General features: G+C 34.2%; 3 protein-coding genes and 1 long non-coding RNA gene across 7 annotated transcripts; 1 reads left to right on the top strand and 3 right to left on the bottom strand.

The window, feature by feature from the left end:
- Positions 1-88: 88 nt before the first annotated feature.
- On the bottom strand, positions 89-2672 carry LOC146934365 (EKC/KEOPS complex subunit tprkb-like protein). The gene is made up of 6 exons (XM_085706246.1): positions 2538-2672; positions 1047-1113; positions 734-856; positions 570-653; positions 402-488; positions 89-326 (listed from the first exon to the last, which is right to left on the bottom strand). The coding sequence occupies exons 1-6, from the start codon at positions 2606-2608 to the stop codon at positions 240-242; spliced, it is 519 nt and encodes a 172-aa protein (XP_085562372.1). The 5' UTR covers positions 2609-2672; the 3' UTR covers positions 89-239.
- A 1943-nt stretch (positions 2673-4615) lies between these two features.
- Positions 4616-7270, top strand: LOC146934366 (galactoside 2-alpha-L-fucosyltransferase-like). Of its 3 annotated transcripts, none has more exons than XM_085706243.1 (3): positions 4616-4916; positions 5029-5112; positions 5292-7270. In XM_085706243.1, the coding sequence occupies exons 1-3, from the start codon at positions 4682-4684 to the stop codon at positions 6770-6772; spliced, it is 1800 nt and encodes a 599-aa protein (XP_085562369.1). In that variant the 5' UTR covers positions 4616-4681; the 3' UTR covers positions 6773-7270. The 3 variants fall into 3 exon arrangements, with proteins under 3 accessions (XP_085562369.1, XP_085562371.1, XP_085562370.1); XM_085706245.1 differs by having other exon boundaries at positions 4616-4912; XM_085706244.1 differs by lacking the exon at positions 5029-5112.
- Positions 7271-10503: 3233 nt separating this feature from the next.
- Positions 10504-11541, bottom strand: LOC146934367 (uncharacterized). Its single transcript, XR_015007745.1, has 2 exons — positions 11207-11541; positions 10504-10927 (listed from the first exon to the last, which is right to left on the bottom strand). It is a non-coding gene; the product is annotated as an uncharacterized LOC146934367 (long non-coding RNA).
- Positions 11542-14873: 3332 nt separating this feature from the next.
- LOC146934368 (glutamine-dependent NAD(+) synthetase-like) lies at positions 14874-22420 on the bottom strand. 2 transcript variants are annotated; one of them, XM_085706241.1, is made up of 13 exons: positions 22021-22420; positions 21623-21928; positions 20528-20740; positions 20218-20321; positions 19985-20119; positions 19433-19601; positions 18784-18919; positions 18284-18422; positions 17601-17777; positions 17157-17324; positions 16609-16704; positions 15495-15623; positions 14874-15346 (listed from the first exon to the last, which is right to left on the bottom strand). In XM_085706241.1, the coding sequence occupies exons 2-13, from the start codon at positions 21768-21770 to the stop codon at positions 15128-15130; spliced, it is 1833 nt and encodes a 610-aa protein (XP_085562367.1). In that variant the 5' UTR covers positions 21771-21928; positions 22021-22420; the 3' UTR covers positions 14874-15127. The 2 variants fall into 2 exon arrangements, with proteins under 2 accessions (XP_085562367.1, XP_085562366.1); XM_085706240.1 differs by having other exon boundaries at positions 20528-20751.
- Positions 22421-23135: the final 715 nt, after the last annotated feature.

Here is a 23135-nt window from a genome sequence, read left to right on the forward strand (position 1 = left end):
TGACGTTTTTACCCCAGCGGCAGTTAACAACCGTTAGTCTAAGTGCCGGCAGTTACTACAAAGTGTTCTTTTTCAGCTATAAATATGCTTTGCGACAAGATGGAAGTCAACTTCATATATCAAAATGATGCCATAATATCTCATCATAACTAATGTTTAATGGTAGATCAACTCAATCTAAATCATCCTTACACGATAAGGCTAGGAGCTAAACATACAAGCAGATCAGAATCATTCTTCTACAAAGCATCACGAGCAGCTATTCGGCAAGTTATTGCATCTTCAAGTGATGATATTCCAAGTTCCAAGGCAGATATCTTGTAATGCTGAAACATAACAAATTATTGAATATGCTAGTTGGCACAAAAAAGGTGCAAAGTAATATGAAAGCCCTGACAAACCTTTTGTATCTGGGGCAGGTTTGCTCTCCCTTTCAGCTCCTCTAGGTCAATCTCTTTTCCAATGACGAGTTTCTCTATGGCTTTTATCTAGTAAAGAGAGACATATATCATTTTAGTTATGTAAGTGACAAAAAATAAGTGCCATATTTTACTGTAGAATCTTCTCACCTCATCAGGAGTAGCATCAAATCGAGCAGCAAGGATATAGGTTGTGCTTTCAGAGATGCCACATCTTTTTAAAGATTCAGTAATCTAATTGCAAGACATGCTGAAATTAGAAACTTTAACTGGAAATACGAACCATAACAAGTTAAATATAAATACATAATTACATGTTTGGACCCTGAGTAGTTGTAAACGAGCTCGGAATGAAGAGTGCGTGTGGTCAAAGAGTCCCGTGACTTGGTTACAAGTGTCTTGTGTGCAGCTGCTAGAACAGGGAAAATATCTGGAATCTGGTGCAGTTGAGAACAGTGGTAACATTAGAAAGAAGCAAACGTGTTGATACAGTCATTGTTAAAAATACAAGTCCTAGCATCATTCGGATTCTCTCATTACCAACATAAGAGGATCATGTTATGAGAGAAAAAGAAGCAAAAATTAGTAGATCCTCTATAATTGAATGTGGGTCATAAGAAATTATACAAGTGAAGCGTTGAGGAATGCAACTTCTGGCTCCAATGTCCCAGCTTGCATGCTTTCCAATAGTTCCCTGCAAGAAACATAGTTACATAAACACTTCAGCTAAGAGCTGGTTCCTAATTTTATGGATCAATTACAGATAAATAGATAGTATTTTCATAATGTATTCTGTATATCTACTTTTATAGATTGGTGTATGTGATTAAAAATAGAATTTTATTTGCAATCGCCATCTTGATTAGGAGGAATCGGCATACGAAGTACAATTGATCGCAAATGAATTGTTGCAACAGCACAACCAGCACCAAATGTTGTGAATAGTTATGGCGACACTAATAAAAAGAAGCAAATGAAACTCTAACTAGTAACTACAGTTAAACTGACTTTTGAGATTAAGTGGTCACTTGTAACACTCAATAGCAATATTTGATGGCCACTAAAATCAAGCACACTCCTTGATAACCATTTACCATAGTGCCATACCAAAGAAGTGAAAAAGTGTTGAAACTTAAATCTAAACATAACTATGTACTGAACAAGACCTCGTTGATAGTTATCCTATGTTGCATAGTTACATAAACGAGAATATTGCTGACAGTTTGAAAAATATTAAGGTATGAGTACGACGATAAAATGCATGAGTTTAGTTATATAATATAAAATAAAAGAGTTAAATTCTTCAATTCACAACAAAAACAACACAATAAAAGTTTAAAAAATAAAAAATTGGGTTTGGTTCTACATCAAAGAAACTCATACACAAATAATATTAATACATAAGAAAGACACATATTTTACTTGCAACAAAATACAACAACAACCAAGTCTTATCCCACTAAATGGGATTAGCTACATAGACGAAATTGCACAATAATGTTCTATTGTTATACTTGTGGTAAGTACAAGGGCATCGACCCCCTCCCCCTTGGTGGTGAGAGGAGCTTTGAGCTAAAGGGATCTTGGCAGCAGTGAGCAGTAAGGTCGGGTATTTTGATTGTAGCGCGACAGGGAGGACCCTCGTCCTACATATTCTCTTGTGAATTGGCGATGTGGGGAAGAAGAAGTGAGTCCATCCATGAACTCTTATTTATAGTGTGGAGAGTTAGTGGGAGTGGTGAGGCCAAATGTTCCTATAATTTCTCCAGTCCACCAACACTTGAAAATATTACGATGTCAAGTAAGTTCTTTGGTACGTACTCTTACACTTTAAATTTGGATAGAAGAAATATTGCTTATACTCCAAATTCATATATTGCTCTTATGCTGTTAATAACAACATTTGAATAATAATAATAATTAACTTAAAACGGGATGAGAAACACTTAATTCTCGGTCTGGATTGGCCGGCCAGTCCGGACTAAAAATGCAAAGCAACAATTTTTATTTGACTGAAGCAATACAGTAAGCCGGCGGTAAGAGAAAATGATAATTTTTATAGGAACATAATGTTTAAGAGCTTAGCACAAGAATGACATAAAAAAGAGAAAGACTAACTTTGAATTGGTGACGTCTGTGTAGAGGGAGAGACAGAGAGTGGTTCCATTGATGTCGTCGATGAGCTTCATGGTGCTGCTGCGTTCCTTCTGTTCTGTTCGACCCCCTACCTAATTAATAGTAATAGGGTTTTCTTTTCCTAATTATTTATTGGGTTAATATGTCTTTACCCCCTGTAATATAGGCGAGTTCCGGTTTTCCCCCCTGTAAAAAAGATTCTTTCGATTCCAACCCTGTAATATAAAGATTCCATCGAAAACCCCCCTGCGCACATTTGAGACCCCCCAGCTGATGACGTGGCGTGACGTGGCGCGCTGAGTCACCCTTGTCTGCTGACGTGGCTTGCTGACTGTATAATTAATTTTATTTTTTATTTTTTTATAGGGTACACGTGGCATTTGTAATTTTTTTTATGTCTTTACCCCCCTGTAATTTAGGCGAGTTCCAATTTTACCCCCTGTAAAAATTTTAAAAATAAAAAATAAAATCTGGAAAATTTAAAAAAATAATTATTTTTTTAAAAAATTCTGGAAAATTAATAAAAATTGAAAATAATGAAAAAATTCCAAAAACATTTAAAAAATTAATAAAATGAAAAAAATAGATTTTTTTTGAAATTTTAAAAATTATAAAAAAGTTCGGATTTTTTTTGGAATTTAGAAGATATTTAAAAATACTGGAATTTAATTTTCAAAATAAAAAAGTTTAGATTTTTTTGCGAAGCTCAAAAGACATTGAAAGAGCAACTTGAGGTACTCACTTTTTAAATTTTAATGTCTCTTAAATAAGACACTTTTTAAAAAAAAATTTAAGCGAAACACTTTTTAAAACCCAAAACGGACATACATCATTATAAATCAGATCAAGCGAAACAGTCCTAAAATATCCTAACAAAAATTCACTAATCATGAGCATAACATAGCGAACCCGCGTACGGGAACGAAACCAGATTACAAAAAAAAATATGAACAGTGAACATTTGTCAAAAACAATTAGGATTTAATTTTAGCGAATGGATTGACTGCCAACACAATAACAAACCCAAGTGCCAACAACTCCCTGCTCAAGCAGCAAGCATAAAGCTCTTTCGAGCTCGATGAACCTGAGTGTAAGCGGACACTTTTTAAAATTTTACACGCATTAATAATTCTTTTTACAAAAATATTCCTATGTAATTCAAGCTTCTCAGTTTTTTTTCTAAATTTTTAATTAAACTAAAATCAATTTTTTTCTTCTTCAGATTATATGATTTTTTAAATTTAATTTTCATATTGTAATTGGATTTTAAAAAAAAAATATATCCAGATTTTTAAAATTTAAAATATTTTCCAGTTTTTTTATTTCGCAAAAAAATCTAAACTTTTTTATTTTGAAAATTAAATTTCAGTATTTTTAAATATCTTCTAAATTTCAAAAAAAATCTGAACTTTTTTACAATTTTTTAAATCCGAACTTATTTTATTTTTCGAAAAAATAATCTGATTTAATGATGTGGTATGTATATACACACATGTCATGTGAATTTTTTTTTCCAGACTTTTAATTTTTTTAATTTTTTTATTTTTTTTCATTATTTTCAATTTTTATTAATTTTCCAGCATTTTTTAAAAAAATAATTATTTTTTTAAAATTTTTCAGATTTTATTTTTTATTTTTAAAATTTTTACAGGGGGAAAACTGGAACTCGCCTAAATTACAGGGGGTAAAGACATAAAAAAAATGACAAATGCCACGTGTACCCTATAAAAAAAATAAAAAATAAAATTAATTATACAGTCAGCACGCCACGTCAGCAGAAAAGGTGACTCAGCGCGCCACGTCACGCCACGTCATCAGCTGGGGGGGTCTCAAATGTGCTCAGGGGGGTTTTCGACGGAATCTTTATATTACAGGGTTGGAATCGAAAGAATCTTTTTTACAGGGGGGAAAACCAGAACTCGCCTATATTACAGGGGGTAAAGACATATTAACCCTTATTTATTTTTAGGGAGGGGTATTATGGTAAAATTCACAAATGGGTAAATTTGGTAATAATAATTGGTCGGTCATACAATAAAGAGAGAGACGGGATCTGCTGTATGTATGTATGTATTGTTGATATTTGTTTTGTTTGATTAAATCCTCTTCCTGGGAATCTTTTCAAGATGGATAAATTGGGGTTGAGTTTGAGTTTGAGGAGATTCAAAACATTATTATTGATTCTGGGTTTTATAACCTTCTCTATATTACTCATTTTCACTCTCATTTACCAAAACTCAAACTCAATCTTCAATCTTGATGGATTTTCCGACATCAATTTATTGCCTCCAAATAATCTTACTACTACTGCAAATGCAAATTTCTTCAAACAAGGACCTCACAACAATGTTACACTGGTAGGTGAGTGAGTGAGTGAGTCAGGCCATTGTTTTCAATCTTCCTATTATTATTGTCCTTTAATTCATTTTTAGTTATGTTGTTAACATTTCATGTCTCTAATTTTTATCATTAGATAAGGTATTGGGCGACAAAGATCAAAATGTTATGCCTGCTAGGATCAATCAATCTCAAACTTTCTCGGATATTAGTAGTAAAGGTTAAACAAAATTACTCTGAATGAATTGTTTTATTTTTGTTAAATTTCAAAACTTGCTTACTTACCAATAGTAGTAGTAGTAGTAGTAGTAGTACTGCTTCAAGCTTATTAACATTGCAATCTGGAGTTAAATTTCATAAGGAATTGTGCATGATGCATATTTTATTTCCACACTACAGGTCCAAAGTACGATTCACTTGAACACCAAAAGAAGGATACATCTCTACCTTCTGCCAGAATTGCTAATGACCGATTACTTGATGGACTTCTAGTTTCCACATTTGATCAAGCATCGTGCTTAAGTAGATTTAAATCTCACTTATACCGCAAAGCTTCCCCTTATAAACCTTCTGCATATCTGTTATCCAAGCTACGGAACTATGAACATCTTCATACAAGTTGTGGACCAAATACCAAACCATACAGCAAAATCATGAGAAAGGGTCCAAAATTTAGCAGAGGTGATGCCAATACAAAGTGCAAATACCTTGTATGGACAGCTTCCAATGGATTGGGGAATAGGATGATAACCTTGGCTGCGGCGTTTCTTTATGCTATTCTTACGGACCGGGTTCTACTTGTCAAATTTGGCGCTGACATGTCTGGTCTCTTTTGTGAGCCATTTCCTGATTCCTCGTGGTTATTGCCTAGGAACTTTCCATATTGGAAAGATCAGAAACATATTGAAACCTATGAAAGCTTGCTAATGAATAGCAAGAAAAACAGATCAAAGGAGCTTTTGCCACAGTTTCTCGTTCTTAATCTACAGCACACCCATGATGGTCATAACAACTTTTTTCATTGTGATAAAAGTCAAGGTCTTCTCCAGAAAGTTCCTGTTCTAATTTTGTGGTCGGATCAATATTTTGTCCCTTCTCTTTTTATGATTCCTTCATTTAGCCAAGAACTAAGCAAAATGTTTCCCGAGAAAGACACTGTTTTTCACCATTTGGGACGTTACCTTTTTCACCCTTCCAATGAGGCATGGGAACTAATTAGCAGGTTCTATGAGACGCACTTAGCCAAGGCAAATGAGAAAATTGGATTGCAGATTAGAGTGTATAACCCTCACCAAGTACCACATCGCACCATCGTCAATGAAATTATAGCTTGCAGTCTTCAGCATAAGTTGTTGCCCGAATTGAACGTGCAGAAGACAGCAAAATCTTTTTTGAAGAGGCAGACATCAAAAGCTGTTCTAGTGGCTTCTCTATATTCCGAATATGGTGAGCAGCTGAAGACTATATATAAGGCAAATACAACTGTAACCGGGGAGGTAATAAAAGTTTATCAGCCAAGTCACGAAGGGCGTCAAAAATCAAATAATGACACACACAATATTAAAGCGTGGACTGAAATATATCTACTGAGTTTATGTGATGCATTGATTACAAGCCCCAAGTCTACTTTTGGGTATGTTGCTCATAGTCTTGGAGGTTTGAAGCCATGGATTCTGCACAGGGCATATGGTGAAACCATCCCAAATCCACCTTGTCAACGAGCCAAGTCCATGGAGCCTTGTTTCCATTATCCTCCCAAGTATGATTGTAGGGCCAACCTAACAACTGATTTTACTTCCCTTTTTCATCACATGAAGCATTGTGAAGATAAAAATGGTGGATTGAGGTTGGTTAATGCTAATCGCTTGGTAACAAACTAACTATTACAACCAGTTCGGAGTTATCTGCTTGATGTGCTAACTAATATCACTACTTAACTTCACACTTCTATGTTCAACCATATATTTGAGGTCCTCAAGCACAGTGAAGAGAGTGTTTTTGGTTAGTAGAGTGGATTTTATTGGAATGGTCCCCTATTTTCAGTTAAGTGAATTGATGGAAACCTCACATGACTGAAGTCCTCTGCTTGTGCTAGTGCTAATCTATTGGTGATGAGATGGTACACATATGAACCTCATACGACTGAAGTCCTCTGGTACTTATCTGAGGCTTGAGGCTTGCATGGTTATGCTTAGCTGCTATTTGTTGGACACCCCTTGATGTGATTGGAATATGATCTCTCTAATAAGCATTATTTTGAGTCACCAATTTGTGTAAAATCAATTCTCATCTGAGTTTCTTCATTTTGTGCTACTGGTTTTTGCTTTAACATTGTAAATATTTATTTGCTTTTAATAAGATATAAGTTGGGATTTGAATTGTAGTTAGTTCCGGTCCAAATTGGGATACAAATTTTATATTCTGAACTTGTTCGTTTGCTTTTGTATCTGTTGGTTTTCACGGTAGGGAGAGTGAAAGGTGATTCTAATCATATATAATTGGTTTTGACATGTTTGAGTGACATCGATTTGAATTGATTTTAACTTAATTTGTGATCTTTGTTTTAAAAAAAGTACAGAGCCTCAATTATAATGCATTAATTCCTCAAATTACATTATGAATGCTATCATGTACCATTGTGTTGGGTATTTTTATGTTCAACATACGATACCTGTCAATCTGTCGTATCCTTTATAAAATTTAATAGTAGCAATATGTGTCCTTAATGGGCTTTGAGTTCAACAGTTTTTCTTAATTTTGCCAAAATTCACTTGCATAGTGTCCACTTTTAAGCAACGATCACCTCATGATGTTTCTATTTTCCCCCCCTATGAATCATTTCCTTCTTTTATGGCTTTCTTCATTTACGACTGATTCCATGGATTCGGAATATGTTAACTCGTTGCTTAGCGATAGTTCCTAGTTTGATTGTTGCGGTCATCAGTGGCTCTGCGGGGGCTGGGAAGCTCATAATAATTGCATCTGTAAGATATCCTCGCCATCAATTTTAATCAAGTTGTTTTGGTCCTGAAATATCTTCTAATGCTTTTCACTTGAGAATATGTCCATGTTATAAACAATGCATTGTTTAAATCTTCATGTTATGATATCACGGAAGTTTCTCGTATATTTGTAACTCAACTGCCTTGTGGCCGCCACTGTTCATAACTGCACTGTTTGGCTTCGTCTGAAGATATGCTGTTTTAGGGGCTGAGAACCAATATGAAGTTACATAAGCATAGATTTGTTCTCTAACAAAAATATCTGTCATTGCAGCATCATTTTTGTTGTTCCTGTCATTTGAGCTTCCCTTTGCTTTGGTTCCACTCCTCAAGTTCACTAGTAGCAAAACCAAGATATGCTGTCATTTTTGTCAACTCTACCATGGTATAGTTTCTTTGTTAACACAAATTTGTACTTCTACCTTGCAAGCATATGGTAAATTGATACATACCTGACAAAATTGTTCAAAAAGTTCGGAATCATTCTGCAGATATGCTGTTTTAAATCTGTAATTATAATATATGCATACATTGTTTTATTTACTGTAAATATAATGGATCAATAATGGATCAAAATTCTGACCGAGACTCAATTTTTCATTTTGTTTTCCTGCACTTCCATTGACCATAATTCTTGAAAAGTTAATGAATTGGAGAACTTGCTAGAAAAAGATTTTTGTTTTGTATGTTGTCTGACATAGTATTTACTTCTAATTCTTAATTGAAGATATCCGCCTGTTACTTGGATAACCAGTTCCCTTATTATGGTTAATAATATATATACTACTTGGTGAATGGTTTCATTAAGCTGCTTCTTCATAGTGAAATAGAAATTGTGGCCAAGGTGTTTCTTGGGATATTAGGATTTTCAGGCATGGCAGTATATTTGGCTGGTATAGCTTATCTTGTACTTCACAAAAATAAAGAGGGTGCACACCTTTTGGCTCTAACAAATAGCACCCGAAAGTCGGTAAATGGTAAATGAACAAGTAAACAGATCAATTTATTGTCATCCAAGAGAAGACATAGTAAACATGCAATTGCCTAAGCGAAGTAGTCCTGCAGATCTTGACTGACAAAATTATATGTCAATAAGATGGGGGAGGGGGCGGTGTTCATTCATTTTCTTCCCAGACAGTTTGTTTAATTAATGTATAATTTTCTGACCCTACCTCATTCTCTTTTCGATGCGAAGGGTAATGTTTGAGCTCAGATTAGATGTGTTCCTCGGGATTTAAAAAAAAAAGACGTGTTCCTCGATTCTCAACTTACCAATCTTCTTCTCATTACTATTACTAATGCAGCTACTGAGATACTTTTTTTTGTTGTTGTAATTAACTGTGTGGCTTTCATTCTTTCATTTTTTAGAGGATCGTGAAACTATTTCCTTGGCTTTGAAGGTTCGTTAGATTGGAACCCAGCTTTATGATTATACTTCACTGAATGATTTGCTGCAGAAAGGGGAAAAACACGAGAATATGGTTGTCCCATGTTCTGGTTCTTTATAAGCTGTGCTGCATATGTGTTTAAGATTAAAGAAAGATTTAGTACGAACTGTTCTTTGTAATGTTACTCATGGATAAATGAGTTTGGAAAAATTACTTCCCCATATCTGGTAGTTTAAGAGATTTGAAATAAAATTTCCTCTAACAATATTTCTAGATATTCTTAATTTCCAATGAGCAGAACACATTCCAATTTTGTACATAGCTTCTATTTCAATATGATTATTTTCTTTCTCATGACATAACAGTTGAAACTTGCATTCTCACCTCTTCCTCCCACCATTATAATTTTAAAACACACTGGCAAGTATTCAACCATGTATGTTTTCCGACTTACATGGTAACTTCTGGTATACGATATTGGATATAGTATTCTTTAGAAGACAGCATCTTCACCAATACTAAATGTATAAAAAAAAAAAAAGAGAGACTAAAATGAACAAATATGTATATAAATGACCAAAACCAATCAATATTTAGTAAAAGCTAAATGATTCTGTCAAAAAAATAGATGATAAATTATGAAAAAAGTGTATTTAAATGCATATTTTTTGTATTAAACAATTCACCAATAGTAAGTTAGAGGAAGTTAGATGGTAAGTTATGAGATGTAAACAAAAAAATGGTAAAGCCGAGAATAGTTGCCGAAGGTCTTACCCTCTAAAGCATTTTGATAAATTATAAGAAAATGATACTATCAAAAAATTTCTCGAATATATTTTAAAACTTAAAGAATAGGATCCCCACACAGGGATTAGATTAGTTCACTTTTCCTGCACAAAAGATTCACTATGTGCATGGTTCTGTTCAGTACTGATACCCAAACAGTGGAGACATATGTAAGTCTACTTTGACAATTTGAAAAATAAACAATATCCACATAACAGTAGTAAATAAATCCAAACTTATTTATTAAAATCAGCTTATCAACTCCAAACTGATTGTAGAGTATTTGACTTAAGTCATAGAGTCACAACTCAGATGTTTTATGCAGTTAAAAGTGAGCCGCTATTAGTTTAGAGAAATAAAACAGTGAATTAGCAGGAATAAGCATAGTTCAACTTCAGAAATCTGAACAAAAATGAAAGCAACACTTTCCGCAACTAAAGGAATTGGTAGTTTTCCTCGATTACTTCACAAAAGTATAAGATAAGGTTAAAATCTTGTAGTAATCATATACCTACTCACTACTAGAATGCAAATATAAGATCCTTTCACGAGAAACCTTCCCATATATTATTAAAGAAAATGCTATTTCGGAGCCTTGAAACAAACAAGCCGCATCCTCATCAACTAAAAAGGTCCCGACAGTTTCAAGTTATGAGAAGACATTGTTTCATCCCCCATTATCTTTGAAGCATGTTTGTTCCAAAAGAGGTGTCAAACTTCGAGCTATTAGCTTTCATCCGTGTGACTATGCACTCTTGTCTTCGACGTCAAACCATCTATTCCAATCTGATAGAACATGCAAGCAGGTGACATACACAATGCAATCATGAAAGCAGATTTGCCCAAAAGCGCAGTAGCTCTGTAAAAAGGGGGACCAACAATTGTGAGAATTTTCTGTGATAATGATAAATTGACAATAGAAGAAATCGGTCTAGAATATATATATATATATATATATATATATATATATATATATAGGGGTTTGCTAGGATACACCCACTAGTTTTTATTAAGGTGTGTTTTAGCGAAGATATAACTAAAAAGTTGTTAAATACACCTTAAGGTGAATGTTGCTAAAACACTATATATATATATATATATATATATAAAAAACTTTAAGAAAAAAGTTTTTATTAACCTGTTGATCAAGCTAGGAAGCAGTTACAAAGCTACACCTGAAAAATACTTTTAAAAACTTATATAAGACATGCAATTTATATTAGATATGCTAAAAAATTCCTACAGAGACTACTAAAGAGAGAACGTGCAAGTACATTCATAAATTAGATGTTTCCAAGCAATTTAAAAATGGAAGAGAAAATAATATTGAAAAGAATCAATTTCATTTGGATACCAATATTTCTTTTGAATTGATGACATTAATCCACACACCAAAGGCAAATTTGATTATGAATTATGTAAAAATAAAACCAGAATTCCATAATCAACTATTCCATTGGTGAATTATGACAACAATTTAAAAGGATAAATTCACGAGAGTGGCAGTTATACTCATTGTTCCATAACTTTTAAACCCCATTTTTTGGGACACAAAACAAAGGATAAAAGTTATCTAATTAAAAAGAAAAAGAACCAAAATACAAACAGAACAAACAAAAAGGAAATGTAAGGAAAGAAGATCTCACCGCCACCATGAACGGCTGTTACAGGTCAGCAGTAGACCCATTCTTACAAACAAAGACATATTTGTAAGAACCTGAAAAACAAAAACAAACAACGACATAAATATGTTGGACAAACCTTTCCTATGGGAATGAATTGAACAGCAGCCAATGAGCATGAACCTGAAAATCAGAGTTTCACATCCCCAACGAATGTGCTCAATTAGGCCAATCCCAAAATCAGACTTTCATAAGTGTATATATATTTTCAATGTTAAACTAGGAGACATACATAGCAATGCAACACGCGATATCAATGTGTTTATAATAGTGTCTTCTTTCATTAGATCTTACTTTTTTATTTTAAACATATCTTCTAAATGAGTCTTGTGATGATACATACATGTTTAAATTTCTTATGTTAGGTGTGACTAAAGGATAAGAAAGAAATGTAAGTTATTTAAGTGAAGGATGAAGAGTAAAAGAGATAGAAAAGAGGAAAAGGGGTAGACTAAGTGACTTGCATGACTTTGTTTTGCTCCATATAAAGAAATTTATGAGCACAAACATAGTCGTTCAGACTTGTGTATTGTCTACTAGATGGAATGACCTTTGGCGACATCTCACTAATCTTGCATTAAAATACTCACACTTCGTTCGCAGCCTTCTCAATTATAGCCAATTTGTATTTCATTCAGTTTTGTACTCAATTTCTTTGCATGCATGATATTGATTTAAGGAGGAATGGTTCATTGAACAGAAACTCTATAAATCATGGCATATGTTCTATCATAAGAGTTAGGTTCAATGCAAAAACTCCACCTTAAATCAATATCATGCAACGGAATTGAGTTGTCGCAATGAAACAGAACCGAAAAACACAAACTTCTTATAATTGGGAAGGCTGCGAGCGAAGTTTGGGTAATTCAATACAAGATTAGTGAGAAGTCGCCAAAGGTCCTTCCACATAGTAGACAATACACAAGTCTAAACAATTTCTTTTGTGCACATAAATTTCACTGTATGGAGCAAAACAAAGGTAGGCAAGTCACTGAGTCCATATCTCTTTCCTCTTTTCCATCTCTTTACTCTTCATCCTTCACTTAAATAACTTCCCTTTCTTTTTATTTATTTTTTAGTCAAACCAAACCTAAAAATTTAAACATACATGTATGTAAAATAAAAAAGAGAACAAGAGGTATAAGTAATATCATCTAATGAAAGGGGGTCCTTTAAAAAGTGAGAATCAAGACAAATAAATGGTTAGATTGGCAGTAAGTTTGGCGAAATCACCCAATTTGGGAATTCAACCAAACCCCGTGACAACGTAATTTCGTCAAAGTCACAGTCAATCCAAACATGCACGAAGTGTGCCTTCAGTAAACACCGCAATCACGCAGAAAATTACAGAGAACCAAAAACTACACTTAGAGCTTCTAAAAATAACAGTGAATGAGCTATAAACTCAATGAGGCAATTGTCAATCGCTAACCAAACACGTTTTGATACAAAAATTTGGGTTTGACTTAACCCTTGAAATGACCATAGTGTTGATCAAGTGCATACATATCTCCAATACTAAAAGCAACAGGCAGACATAGCAACACAAAATGTGTGTACAAAAGATTTGAAAGATTTTAGCTTTAACTGCTATTATAATAATAAAAACATCCATGACAATGTTGAACAACAAAGGCAAAATGAATCACAAAAAACTTCCAAAACATAGTAAATATGAAATAAAGAGAAACATAACAAAAAACTTCCAAATCATAGTAAATATGAAATAAAGAGAAACATAAATCTAATAACAAAAGTAGGGAAATTAATATAATAAAGGTCAAATCTCTAACAACAACATTTAAAACATGTGTAAAAACCGGGGGATAAGAAATTTTAAGAAATATGCAAACAGAGGGAATTCCATTTTTACGCAACAAGTTCTAGTGCGCAACAAGTTCTAGTGCGATAAGAACTTGTTGCGTAAAATTAAGAGGGAATTCCATTTTTAAGAAATCTCTAACAACAACATTTAAAACATAATGTTAAAATTAAGATAGCGATAAGTGATAATCCAAATTGATTAGCAATAGGTCTTTTGATCAATATCTATTTTTACGCAACCTTTTTAAAGTTATGCCAAATTGAAAAAAATGGATATAAGCAAGTTTAGATACAAAAAAAAAAAAAAAAAAAAGAGTAAAACAGTGTAGCAAAAAACAGAGCAATGAAAAAACAGGCAAAAACACAAACCAAATACGACCACACCACAGTCAACCCCTATTAATTAGGAGTCAAGCTATGTTTGCATTGCGGTATGATTTGATTGACTTTTAAAATAAAAACCAAATCAATAGTTTGGGTTGATTCAATACAATTTTGAAAATTGCTCTTTTCACTTTAATTTGTTAACTCAGTGATGACTAACTATCGTTTGCTTCCAACGACAATTAATGTCGCTCACTAAATGAACCATTAACAGTTGACTGCTGTTGTGTTTTGGTTTTTTCTATTAGAGTAATAAAAGTTACCTCACTTTTTTCAAAACACAAAGACCACTAATTTTTCTCCCTTCAAACCCCCACAAACCAATTTCTGACTTCAAGCAAATCATTGATTAAATTACAAGTGTTCATGAGCCCTTTGTATTGAGGTTATTTGTTTTACATGATGGATTTTCTTGTTTAAATTGGTAAATTGTTAGTGTTCAGGGTTTATGTCAATTTTTTTTTTTGGTAGTAAATGATCAAATATTTGCATGTTTTGATTGTAAATGTTATTTAGACTAAGTTTAAGTTGAATGTGGTTGTTTAAAAGGTGAAATAACATAATGAATCAATGTTGTATATTTTACACTCGAGAGAAATAGAACAATGAGTAGGAATAAATAGTGATACACATGTTTGAGCTCATACCAAAAAGCATAGTTCAACTTCAGAAATCTGAACACAAGTGAGAGAAACAATCCTCTAAACTAAATGAGTCGGGTGGTTTTTCTCAATCACAAAACTACAAGATATATTGTGATAATCTTGTAGTAATCATACACAACGTCTGGTGCTGCAATATCATCAAATTAATTTCATACATTTACGATAGAATCAACTCAGTTGAGAATCCTTCACCATAAATTTTTTAGCATAAGACTAAAGAATCACAACCAACAAGTTCAGTTTGTTATAGTTGTTGTCAAATCTGAACTTTTCCTTTCATATTGCATCGTCATCTAAATCTTTCTCTTTGTAATAAATCAAAACACTCAATGATAATTTAAAAATGTTTTTACACTACACATGGGATGAAAGGGAGTTTCATTATTCACATAGTGTGCTATAAAAATATGGAATCTATATATTTGTTTGGGCCAGATTTGCAGTCTTGCACATGCAAATCTATAATTTACTTTATTTTGTTTTATTAGGGGAGGTTAATTTCAATTAGATTCCGACATTTGGATTGCCTGAACCTGCGGCAGCAACTCCCATTCCACCAACACCATCTAATGAAGCTGCCACTGACTCATGGTTTGCTGATTCTTGAACATTTTTGACATCCAGCTCATGTACGAGTTCATCGATTTTCCGAAATTGATACGGCCATCTTGCATTATAAAGAAATTGGCGAAGATCAAACCTATTATCCTCTGGTGAATAACTCTGCAAGTTGAGTGAAAGATTGTGCATTTTCATCAGTCAAAAAAAAAAAAAAAAAAAACAGAGAGAGAGAGAACCGGCCAAAATCTTTAGGAGCGTGAATAGCTACCTAGCAATTCAACCCTGACTTTAAATCATAAGAACTACATACCTCGGCATGATAGGAAGGTGTCAAGGTGGTCATTTTGTGCCGATTTATCGAATAATACTTGAAGAAGTGTTTTACTTTTTCAGCCACTTGTGATGGAGTCAATTTTGCACCCCATCTGTAACATAGATTCTGAGATGGCAAATTAAAAAAAAAAAGGTTAGGACTGAACTTAAAGATGGACAGCCTTAAATTACAAGCTTCTACAGAGACTGCTAACTAGTAGATGCAAAAATCTTCTACCAAGTAGAGCTCTCCGTATCGATTGAAAACATGGCAGTTCTAAAATCAATCTAATGTGACTTAGGATACATGGTAAGGAGTTTCTTCTAGTGATACTTAGCATAAAAAATGTGAATTCTTTTGTTATTTCATTAGCTCTCGTCCTAAAGAAAAAAAATGCTAACTTCTAACCATTTTTCAGATAAATAGCCTTTTGCAATAAAAGCTCACACAAGGAACTCCTCTTTTATTTTCAAAAAAGCAGGTAAAGTTTTGTAACTGGATGTTTGATATGTCCGTCTGTTCAATATATAGACAAGATCTGGTATTGTGTTTTTACAGACAGTTGTAGGTGCGAAATTACAAACACATCCCTAAGTGTCTCTTTTGCTAGTAATATTATGGACCAAATTGATTAACGTAAGACATATTCGAGGACCAAAATGATTAACAAAAGACACATTTGGTATGCCTTTGTAATGTTGATACGTCCAAAGACTACTGTGACAGTGACTAACAAATTTAAAGAGCAAAATGACAGTTTACTCTAGTTTCTTGCCAACAGAAAAAATGAGTCAATAAGTTACTGATATTGAACTTATTTTGGCCTTGCAGGACCAGCGAACAATAAAACCAATTTCATCGACCTGTCAAATGACATGCAGGTAAGTTAGTTATAGGCTTATAGCCTATGGGGTTTATCTTTCTCGGCTTTGCATCATTCTTCATTGTATCTGGCCTAACAAAGATTGATATTGTGAGATGGTCATGCATAAGATTACCACATGCTTTCACTGTTCCTTCAACCATTTTAATATGAAAAATACAAAAACGACAAAAATCAAGGGAAAGGTTAAAGAAGTCAATAGATAGGATGGACAAACATGAGATATACCTGGAACATGGAAACTGGACCACAACGGAAAATTTTGCGTAGTCTTCCATAAACAGATAGTTCCTCGTAAGTCATTCCCATATCAACTTCATCAAGCTGCTCAATTAAGAACGAGTGAGGTATTCGATTATAATTTTAAAAATTGATCAAAAATATATTACTAATGGATACAAAAAAATAAAAAATACCCAGGAGAACAAGGCCACTGAAAAGTCAAATACACAATAACCAAAAACTAATAGATACTGTTAAAGGGAGAACAAATGAGTAAACTAGTTCCAAGACTTCACCCAAAACCATCACCCTTATAACAGATTGCCAGAAAATGTCTGGATAGATAGAAGTCAAGACATTTTTAAAAGGTTATTGTGAGCTGATAATTAAGCTCTTGCTTCTGTTGAATTGTCTCTTGTCTTCCATCTAACATTGTAGCATAGACAAAAATAACGTCCCAAATACAGTATGCCAACACATATGCAAATGAAAGGATTCATTGAGATGTTTCAAGACCGGTGAGTACTGAAAAGTGTAACAGAACATAACACTACCTGACTGTAGTTAGAACGTATAGGCTCCAGTTCAGCTGTGGGTGGAGCTGCTTCAATATCTGCCAAAGATGAGTAACCAAGATGGCTGGCTGCCCATCGCAGGAATGACCGAAGATCCTGCTTACTTATACTGCCAATGGGATTTATATCCGCTGAGCTGCAATCATACTGTAAGAAGATGAACTTTGATAACTAGAGTGTAGCAGACCACAATAATGAGAAACTAAGTGGCCATTTGAAGACAAAAAATTTATGTTACTATTTTATGTTTGACTAATAATTACAAAAATATCATCTTATTTTTTATTTGTTTCTTGTTTCCATAGATTCAGCCAAAAAACAAAGTGAAAATAAAGCGACATGTTTTGAACTTATAGGTACCCTATAAGTTCAACTATATAGGTCCCCTATAAAAACGTGTAATCTAACGATGTATTGAGATACCTTCGTCAAGTAGCCACGCAACCCTTCATCCACGTTGGAGCTCCCCAAGACAAGATAAAACCCAGGTTTGTTGTGAACCCAAGGCAAGAGTGATGCTAACATGAAAGCTAGCACCATTCTGATTCGAGCTTGAATGTTTTGCAAGCTTAAATTCTCAACATTAGATCCACCATCTACCTGTATAAACAAAATCATACAAAAAATATCATTTGAGGCTACAAGATGACAAAAAATATCATTAGAAATATAACATGAACTTAATCTTAGTCCGGCATTGATACGAATCTGGATTACAGAAACAGTTTATAGAAGAAAACAGAGCAATAATGGAAAATAAAGACTGTTATTTCATAAACACGAAGGAAAATACAATAGGATAAGTCATGTGATATTCCCATCATGCCCTTCAGTATTTCTTTTAACATCAAATATCCACAGACTTTTGGTTTGGGCAACTGATGTGCTAACTGTCCCGCTGAGCCCACTTTCTCATTCGGTGTCCTATCAGAGGTCCTGAGGTGGAGTTCTATGTTGACTTGTTTTAAAATCAAAATACCATTTTTCATTAATATCAACATACTCCGGTGGAAAAATCAAGTGTGACAAGCAACCACATCATAGACTACACAGTTCTGGAATTGTATTTATGATTGAAATAATGCACTAGTCCATAATTCAGTCACCTTGTAGCGTGGTCGCTTTCCCGTAAGTGTTTGAAACAAAGACAAAAGGGCAGATATGACTCCATCAATGCTAACATCAAGGTGCCATGAACCAATTTCCTCTGCCAGTACCTTGGCTCGCGACCTTGTCATTTCCGAACTGCAACGTGAATACTGTTAGTGCACCATAACATCTAAAGAGGGTTTTTTTTCCAGTTGATTTCAAATAACATATTAGAATGTGTTCTTCTGTTTGAACTTAAACTGATCGACAAAATAAAAGGATTTCTTCAGGTATTACACTGTACAGTAGAATAGAATTACTATTCTAATTGTTTAAAGTTATGAAAAGCACCTTATCAAGTCTCAACCCCATTAAAACACATTGGATTGAAAAAATGTTAACGGTCATACATCTGCAATATCATTGATGAAGTATTGAAGGAATATAGCCGATATGGAAACTTAGATAGACACAGCCAATGATTGTAAAACACTAGAACATGAAAATTATCACTTACCTGTTTTCAGATCCCATAAACACAGTATAAAATACTCTTTTGGCAAATTCTGTGCTGTCTGTAGGATACTGTCCATCTATATAGTTTCCAATCCGTATTGCATCAGCTTTAACTTGTTCATCCCCATTTGCAATTTCTGAAGGAAAATATGAATCACTAGTTAATGATATCCAAACTACAAGGTTCGGATTTGTAAGGTCAAATAATGTTGTTTATTTCACCTCTGCCACGTTCAAAAATTGTAAATGAAAGAGAAAAGGAGAGGTAAATAGTCAGTATCATTTTAACTATAGACCATGATTACACAACTCAGTTTTTCTGTAAGAAGTAAAGCACGGTGAACTACTAAAAGGACACTATGCTCTATATTCAAGCAATTTTGCAAGACTTTTGAGAAAGGAAATATAAACATTCAGGTCTGTTTCTCCAATTAATTCAGCTGTCGGTCAATTATATGTGTGACCTCTTAACTAATCTTCTTTGAGATCTTTATAGTGGTCGCGTGAATCATTTGTTTATTACTAAATAAGCAGTCCTATAATAGTATACACAATAATGTAGCTTTAAAATACTGTCGCAAGTTGATAAGAAAGGTAATTCACATTCCACAATCCAATCTAACTGCAGTTGTCATTGCATTTGAACTTACCTTTCACGACCATCTGGCACATGCATCCAACAATCGCAGCAACAGAGGAACTGTCTGCTCCACCAGAAAGAGGGAGCAGAAAGCCAGATGCTCCACTTCTTCGTAAATAATCCCATAACCAGCAACCAGGTCCAAATGCTATTTCCTCCTCAGGAGAGTGATATTTTATCTATAAATATATAATCATGTTTCAACTTAGTAACTTGGAGGCCTGATTAATTTCAGCAGTAACATTATTAAATCAATAAAGTGCTTGTGTGGATTTGATCAAATGTGCGACAAAAAGTCACGGCAACGTGAAAGCTCCAAATAGCAGCTTCTAAATTTTCACAATTTCACTGCTTTGGATGCGGTATTTCAACGTGATGTGATTTTTAACTCAAATCCAAACAAGCACATATAAAGATTAAAACTTTTGGTGAAAAATAAAACCTTGGAGCCAAATACTCTTTTAAGGGAATACGGTATTCATGGCGACATCATAGGTGCACCTTTAAAGCTCATAATGTTTAGCTAACTGAAAATTGCAACTCAAAATGACAATAAACTAACCTTAAGAGGAACAGAAAGGCGTATTTTAAGGTCAAAAGGAAGACAAAGACTATATGGTACATCTACTGAAGGAACCTTGACTTTACAACTTGCTTGCTCTTGGAAGCTACTTAAAGATCCTCTAAGGCTTGCAACCTACCAGTAAAGGAACCAATCTGATGTAAATCCTTTAATGTTTATGGTCAAAATGACTTTGCATTGCAAAGCATTTAAATATGGAAACTAATGCATACCACGTCAAGATCTATCTGAGCAACCACAACCTCAACATCATTTAAAGAAAATTGGGAACCTTGAGCAACAACATCACCATTAACCACAACACTGGAACATCCATCTGTTACAAATGAAATGAAAAACAAGATAAATTTTAGACAAATGAAAAAATCCTATATAATTGACATTTAAACAATCTAAATGGAAAATAAATATCCTTATACGGATTTCCTGAATGTTGAATTTACCTCGCCCTCCCAAACACACAATGGATATTAAATGTGAAAAAAGACGAACGGAATTCTGTTAAGGGAAATATTTTCCTACCATAGTAAAGGCGACCACCATCACAGCCTTGGTGATTACTGTACATATAGACACCTCCACGAGTATGAGTAGCACCTATAAAAGCACGAAGACGAACATCAAGCTTTCTAAGTTGATGGTGACTTCCGCTTGCATTCATAAACACTTCAACCCCATTTAATGCAAGCTCAGCATGAGGGGGAGATGGAGTAAAAAGTTCTTCACAAACTTCCACTGCAATAGCTCTAAGAATGGGAAAATGCTTTATGTTAAGCACATAATAATAAACATCTGAGTATAAGTTGGAAAGCCCCAAAAACATAAATGAAACACATACACACACAATAGTTTGAACACACTACTTAGGTGTATGAAAGAATATGTAGATATGTCAATCACAAGATTGCCGCATGGATGCAATGCTGATGCATATAACTTTAGAATGCATGAGCGTAAAAGGTATCAGTGACCAACAAATAATTCAACTCAGCCGAGTAAACACATCGTCGACACCGTCAAACAATAATAATAGAAAAAGAGAGCCAGGGAAAGTAAGGACGTAACATTAGTGTCTGATGGAGAACAGAACGGTACAACAGGACAGCGTATTTTGTTTTGCTATCTCTGGTTTCACCTACAACCAGTGTACCATTTCTTTTTACATTATGTCATGGCATGTTCTACTTTCAACATGCACAAAACATATAACTATTGTGTCATATTTTAACCTAGGGAAATGCTAACATGTACCCTTATGACACTTGTTATAGAAATTTTGTATTGGAAATTGTGCATTCTATTTCTCAAAAAGTTAAAAAATGTTTTTTTTTTCAAGACATACTACTGTTTGTAGATTCCTTAACATGTGCTCTTAAACTAAAAAAGTTAGTGCGGCTCTTTAACCTATGCATCAACCCAAACACTACATATCACCAACACTTCCGTTGAAGGAAAATTTGAGCATCGGACACCAAATGACATTGACACTTGTAATTTCTCAAATCATTACTGGTGTCTACATGTCGGTGTCATGACCCGTGTTCGTGTCGGTGTAAGTGCATCATAGCAAACACTATGTTAAGTGAAACAAAAATAACGTGTGAATATGGCACTTACGTGTCTTGAAACTTAACAAAACCATAACCAAATGGAACTGATTTTTGTCCCAATGCCTCAGAAACATTAGGAGGAAGTTGAAAATCATCAAGTTGGTCCCTTTGTTTCCAAGCAGTAAACCATCGAAGTTCTCTGTAATTACCATCATTTGCAAGCCACATCTTGGGTCGTATCATAATAATCTTTCGATTGAAACACAAAACCTGACAATTGTATCTCTCGGAACCTTTGATAATAGGCATTCCAATACTACACACTATGTTATCAGTCCAATCACCAATCAATATTTCTTTCAAACATTCCCATCTGCAGCAACAAAACCAATTTCAGTGACAAAAACTGAACAGAAAAACACTCTTTGACATGTGTGAAAAAGAAGAAAAAGAGAGAGTTATTACGAATGGTTAATGGTGTCGAGTTCTAAGAAGTGGTCTTCACAGCCATAACCGGGGATTTCGAGTTCGGGTCCAAGACGGATGACGGCGCCGACTTGTTTGGATTTGGAGATGGAGTCTTTGATTTGGAGAAGATTGGAATCGAATTCCATAGCCCATTGGTTGAGATTGCAAGTAGCTACCTTCAAGAGCCTCATCGTGATTATTATGAATGAATGTGAATTTGTCTCTGTTGTTTGTTGAAGTGGAAATTGCGAGAGGGTCGGTATGGTATATGCTATGCTTTGATTCTACGAAGTTACTCAATCTAGGTCCCGAATCCTTGGACGGGTGATGTTGTTGTTAGTGAGTCGGGCGTTGACGTGAGGTGGTTATTACCGGTGTGTTTGGTAGAGGTGAAATTGCAGAGAGAGAAATGCAGGGGAGAGATACATAATCTCTTCTGTTTGGTTTAGGAGAGAAATACAAGACAAGAGAGTGAGAGGAGAAAGACTAAAAAGTCCCCATTTTTTTGGTGTTCCGAAAATACCCTTGTCTCTAACACACCAAACCATATTGTCAAATCACTTTTGTTATTGGGTGTTGCTGCTTCAGCTTCAGCTTCATGTCCCTATGCAATCTCCGATATTGTCCCTCGATGCCGTCTTCGACTCCATTGAGGCTTGTGGCTCCGGTGAGAATATAGGAAAAACGTGGTTCCTGCTTTGCTGCCTCTGCCATCATTTCAAAGAGGAAGCCCATATGTTGCTATCTGTTCCATCCGTAAATTGGATAGTCATATGGTAGAGAAGGTTTTTATTTTTTTTGATGAATAAGTTTTTTTCTTTGGTGAAGAAGAGGTGGGAAGATTCTAGCATGTGTGTTTTAGTTTGATTTTAATTTGTTTTCTTCATATAAAATTTTTGTCCTAAAATTATATCAATGTTTACTATTTAAATTTGAAATATTTTTTTTCTTATGTTTGAATAATTAATTTTTAGGACTACAGTAACGTATTGTTTAAATTTGTGATGTATTATTAATTATCACACTATTAACTTGTATGTATGGATATTAATGTCATTTGCAAAATAATACTCCCTCCGTTTTAAAATGAGTGTCGCTTTAGCCAAAAAAAT

Source organism: Medicago sativa, chromosome 4 (assembly GCF_051527215.1).
Source record: "Medicago sativa cultivar Bolivia chromosome 4, Bolivia_mono, whole genome shotgun sequence".
In the NCBI taxonomy this organism is placed as follows: Eukaryota; Viridiplantae; Streptophyta; class Magnoliopsida; order Fabales; family Fabaceae; genus Medicago; species Medicago sativa.